General features: G+C 40.3%; 1 protein-coding gene across 1 annotated transcript; it reads right to left on the bottom strand.

Moving 5' to 3' along the window:
• Positions 1 to 502: 502 nt before the first annotated feature.
• Positions 503 to 1,435, bottom strand: LOC144250515 (olfactory receptor 14C36-like). Its single transcript, XM_077793385.1, has one exon. The coding sequence runs from the start codon at positions 1,433 to 1,435 to the stop codon at positions 503 to 505; it is 933 nt and encodes a 310-aa protein (XP_077649511.1).
• Positions 1,436 to 4,082: the final 2,647 nt, after the last annotated feature.

Here is a 4,082-nt window from a genome sequence, read left to right on the forward strand (position 1 = left end):
GGAATTACTGTTCTCATGTTCCAAATCGATTGGTTATAACTTCTTTAGTATTTAATTATTGCATATATTCAAAGTGGTTAAATTGATACAGTTATGTACCATAGTGCTTAGTAATTTGCTTGATGTTTCTCTGAATAAGAGCATATTATGTGAGTGTAAGTTTTCTTCAGATTTGATTGGTAAAGATTTCCTCTGAGAAAGTACTTGATACAGGTACTGCAATGTATTTGGTGAATCTTTAATGCATTTTTCCACAAATGATTTCAACAAATATATTAAATTATATTTACTCATTAAAAGACACATTGATTAGATTACACATTTTATAAAGGATTCATGGAATAATAGGTAAATGAAAAATCAATTAATAAAGAAATCTCATATACAAATAAAGTGACATTAGAGTAGGCAGTTTAACTTGTGTCACCCAGATATGAAGAGCATTTGACCTAATCTTGAACTTCACTCAGAGAAATTAGGATGATGCTGAAAGACAGCTTTATCATTTCCCTGAGAACAATTGTCTAACCATTACTCTCCTCACAGCATCCTTTACCTGCTTGTTCCTGAGACTGTAGATGAGAGGATTCAGGAAGGGAGGAACCATGGTGTAAAAGGCAGAAAGAACCAGGTCCTGGAGGGTGTCAGAGGTTGCTGAGGACCTCAGGTACACAGCTGTGCCAGAACTGAAGAACAAGGAAAACACGAGGATGTGAGGGGTGCAGGTGGAGAAGGCCTTCCCTGGGGCTCTGGTGGGAAATTTCAGCACAGCAGAAAATATGCGAATGTATGACACAGCAATAAAAAGGAAGCAGCCACCACAAACAACCACAGCAGAGAAAAGAAGGAGGACCATGTTGCTGGTGGTGTCAGAACAAGAGAGCCTCAGCAGAGAGGGGACATCACAGAAGAACTGGTGGACAACGTTTGACTGGCAGAAGGACAGCCGGAATGTGTTCCCAGTGTGCATACATGCATACAGCAGACCACTGAGTAGGGAAGCTAGAGTCATGCGGACACAAAACTGGGCGTCAATGATGAGGGGGTACTGGAGGGGCTGGCAGATGGCCACATAGCGGTCCCAGGCCATGATGGTGAGAAACAGATATTCTACACATGCGCAGAAAATGACCAAGAAGATCTGTGTTGCACAGCCAGGCACTGAAATGGCCCAGTTGCCAGTGAGAGTGTTGACACAGGCATTGGGGACAGTGATGGAAATGTAGCACACGTCCAAGATGGACAGGTTCCTGAGGAAGAAGTACATGGGTGTGTGCAGGTGCTGGTCAGCAGTGGTGACAGTGATGATGAGAAGGTTCCCTAACAAGGTCCCCAGGTAGGTCATGGAGAATATTGTGAAATAGAGGAAACTCAGATCCCAGCCATCAGGATAGCCCAGGAGGAGAAATTCAGTTACTATGGTAGCATTGGCCATTTACTAGAAATTATGGTTGTCTGAGAAGATAAAGAGAGAAGATGGAGGAATGGAAAAGCATGAATAATACAATTATAATGAATAATACAATAATATTCATGTCCAGAGTGTTTTCTTGTATTTTGCAGTAGCTTTTCCTGGAGAGGAAGGTACTCTTGGTTTTCTGATATGTTTACTCATTTCTGAGCAGAGTGCACCTCCAAGTGCAGGTGTGGAGGTCTGCAGCCCAGGGTCTGGTTGTGACCTGCAGGGCTTGGCCTCAGCTCCCCATCAGGCCTCCCCTGACCTCCTGAGACTCCATGCAGAGCACTTCTTGGGTTGCCCACCTCCTCTCCTTCATGGCCACCTGTGTGACCATGTGTTATTTAATGTTGTCTTTAATAAATCAGTTGCTTTCATTCTCTTCCATAAACACATTTTTAACATTATTTTGACATTTTATCAGCTCTAAACAATTCAAATCATGAATAACTATTCAAATTATAATTATTTTTTAACATTTCTACATTGGAACATGACCATAACCTTGAAGTACTTAAGACCAGGAACATGAAAAACATTTACTTACGGAAAACCATCTCAAGAATTCAAACTTTCCCCTCAGGCTCACTGGACCATTTTGTGGAAAACTGGGGTGACATGACTGACCTTGTACTCTCCTGCTGTTCCCCACTCTCCCTGCTGCTTCCCCAGAACATGGACAGGGCTGTCTCACAGCCTCATGCCTTCAGACAAGGACCTGTCCCAACTCCCACTGGGGCTCTCTTTTCTTTGTCAACACATCACTGTGATGTCTTTAAAGTCTCCTGGTTCCAGCCCAGCCTACATTCTCCTAAACTTCCATTTTTTACCTTAATATGTTTTTTACTCTGTGTTCAGCACCATGAAGTTGAAGATTTCTTTTCCTATATAATAGTTTGCTTACTTCTTCTTAACACCTTCCATTATATTCCTTTCTTCTCAAAGACATCATAAGTGTACACAATTATACTGACTACATTTCCTAAAGGAAGTTTTTGCTTGTAGTTAAAACACTTCTTCAGTAGCTCCAACAGTTCAATATTGAGTCTCCTACATTGTCATTTCCTCTGATCTCTGAAAACCTGGGTTCTCCTCAGCAACTTGCCAGTTTAACTACACTCACCCTTAGAAAAGCCATCTTCCTGTTGAGCCTGCTTGGGCTCCACTGGTAATAAATGTGTCCCCAAGGTTAAAGGGTGGGTGTCCAGACACAGGTAGGTTGGTGTTAATTTCACAGTGGGGGTGAATTTCCAGTGGTCCCACTCAGTCTACCTGCAATCTGTTTCTCCCCAGCCTGATTCCTCCCTGACACAAACCTGAAGCTCACACCTGAGTGACATCCTTGTTCACAGCATGCTCCTTGGACTTTGGGACACAGCCACTTTTCTACTTGACATGCTGATTTGATTTTCTCCATTACTATGTATTGGGCTAGAAAGGAGACTCAAATGATAATTTTTCTCTGGGAACTCTGTACAATTTAAATTTTTCCCACTTTTATGTAATGTTAGAAACAGTGCATCATACTACCCTTCACTAAATAAGTATGTATTCATCAGTCAAAACACTAGTACAAATTCCTTGACTTTGAACATTGTATCATTCACATTTTTCTCCTTTTAGTAGCAAGTGCATGACTTCCTGCCCAGTGGTTAGTGAACTAATTCCTGGTGACTTTGTTGACTGACTACTCACCTTCACTGGCTTTCTGTACTCTACTTATTCATAGATAATGAGCTTCCAAGCAGGCTCTGCCCCCTTGACACTGATGTAGCACATGCAGTGTAGGATGCTGTGAGGTCATGCAAGCCCAGGGGCCTGTGCACTTGCAAAGTCAGCTCTCTTTAAAGCAGTAATTTGTCAACTGGTGTTTACCAATGATAAAAATATGGCTACAGGTGTTTTTCATGCTGAAGTTTTGGAAAGAAGAAAGTATTGGTATTTTTAAATAATTTCATTATCATGAGAGAAGTAATACAATGATACAAAGTGTAAGAAAGTAAATAAATTTGACTAGTTCAGAAGATGTTGGGTGATGAGACAAATCCATATTGAAAACCTTGCAGGTTTTCACCCTTCTATACTGACTTCTGAGCACTCCAGGTGTCCTTGCCAACCACCCCTAGACATTTGTGCCAAATATAAAACAGGCAATTCAATATTTATTTAGGATATGGAAGCTAGCACAGAACTATAGAGACATTTTCTTTGTTTCTAGTTTTTGCTACTAAAACATGTACTGTTTTTGTTTCTCCAAAGGAACTTAGTAAATTCTCCATTTTGAATTGTATGAGCTTAATTGATGTTCTTCTTTGCTTATGTGATTCAACTCCAACTTGAAAAACTCTTATCTAAATTTGACTTACTGTTTTCTGGGATGAGTCTCCTAGGAAAATTCAGATTATGGATGTGATACAATAAATATGTGAATCACCACCAAATGTTCATGCTCACTCAGAGTATTCCTGCAGATGTACAAAATATGGTTACTTTGTGAACCTAGAATATATAACATAAGAATTAAGGTTTAGTTTCTGTAGCTTGACCTTAACAATTTTAGAGTGTTCAGAACTACATTCTCCTTTAAAGGGTAAAAGTTATCATTGAAAATTCCCTCAGAAAAGTC

Source organism: Urocitellus parryii, chromosome 1 (assembly GCF_045843805.1).
Source record: "Urocitellus parryii isolate mUroPar1 chromosome 1, mUroPar1.hap1, whole genome shotgun sequence".
NCBI classification, from domain to species: domain Eukaryota; kingdom Metazoa; phylum Chordata; class Mammalia; order Rodentia; family Sciuridae; genus Urocitellus; species Urocitellus parryii.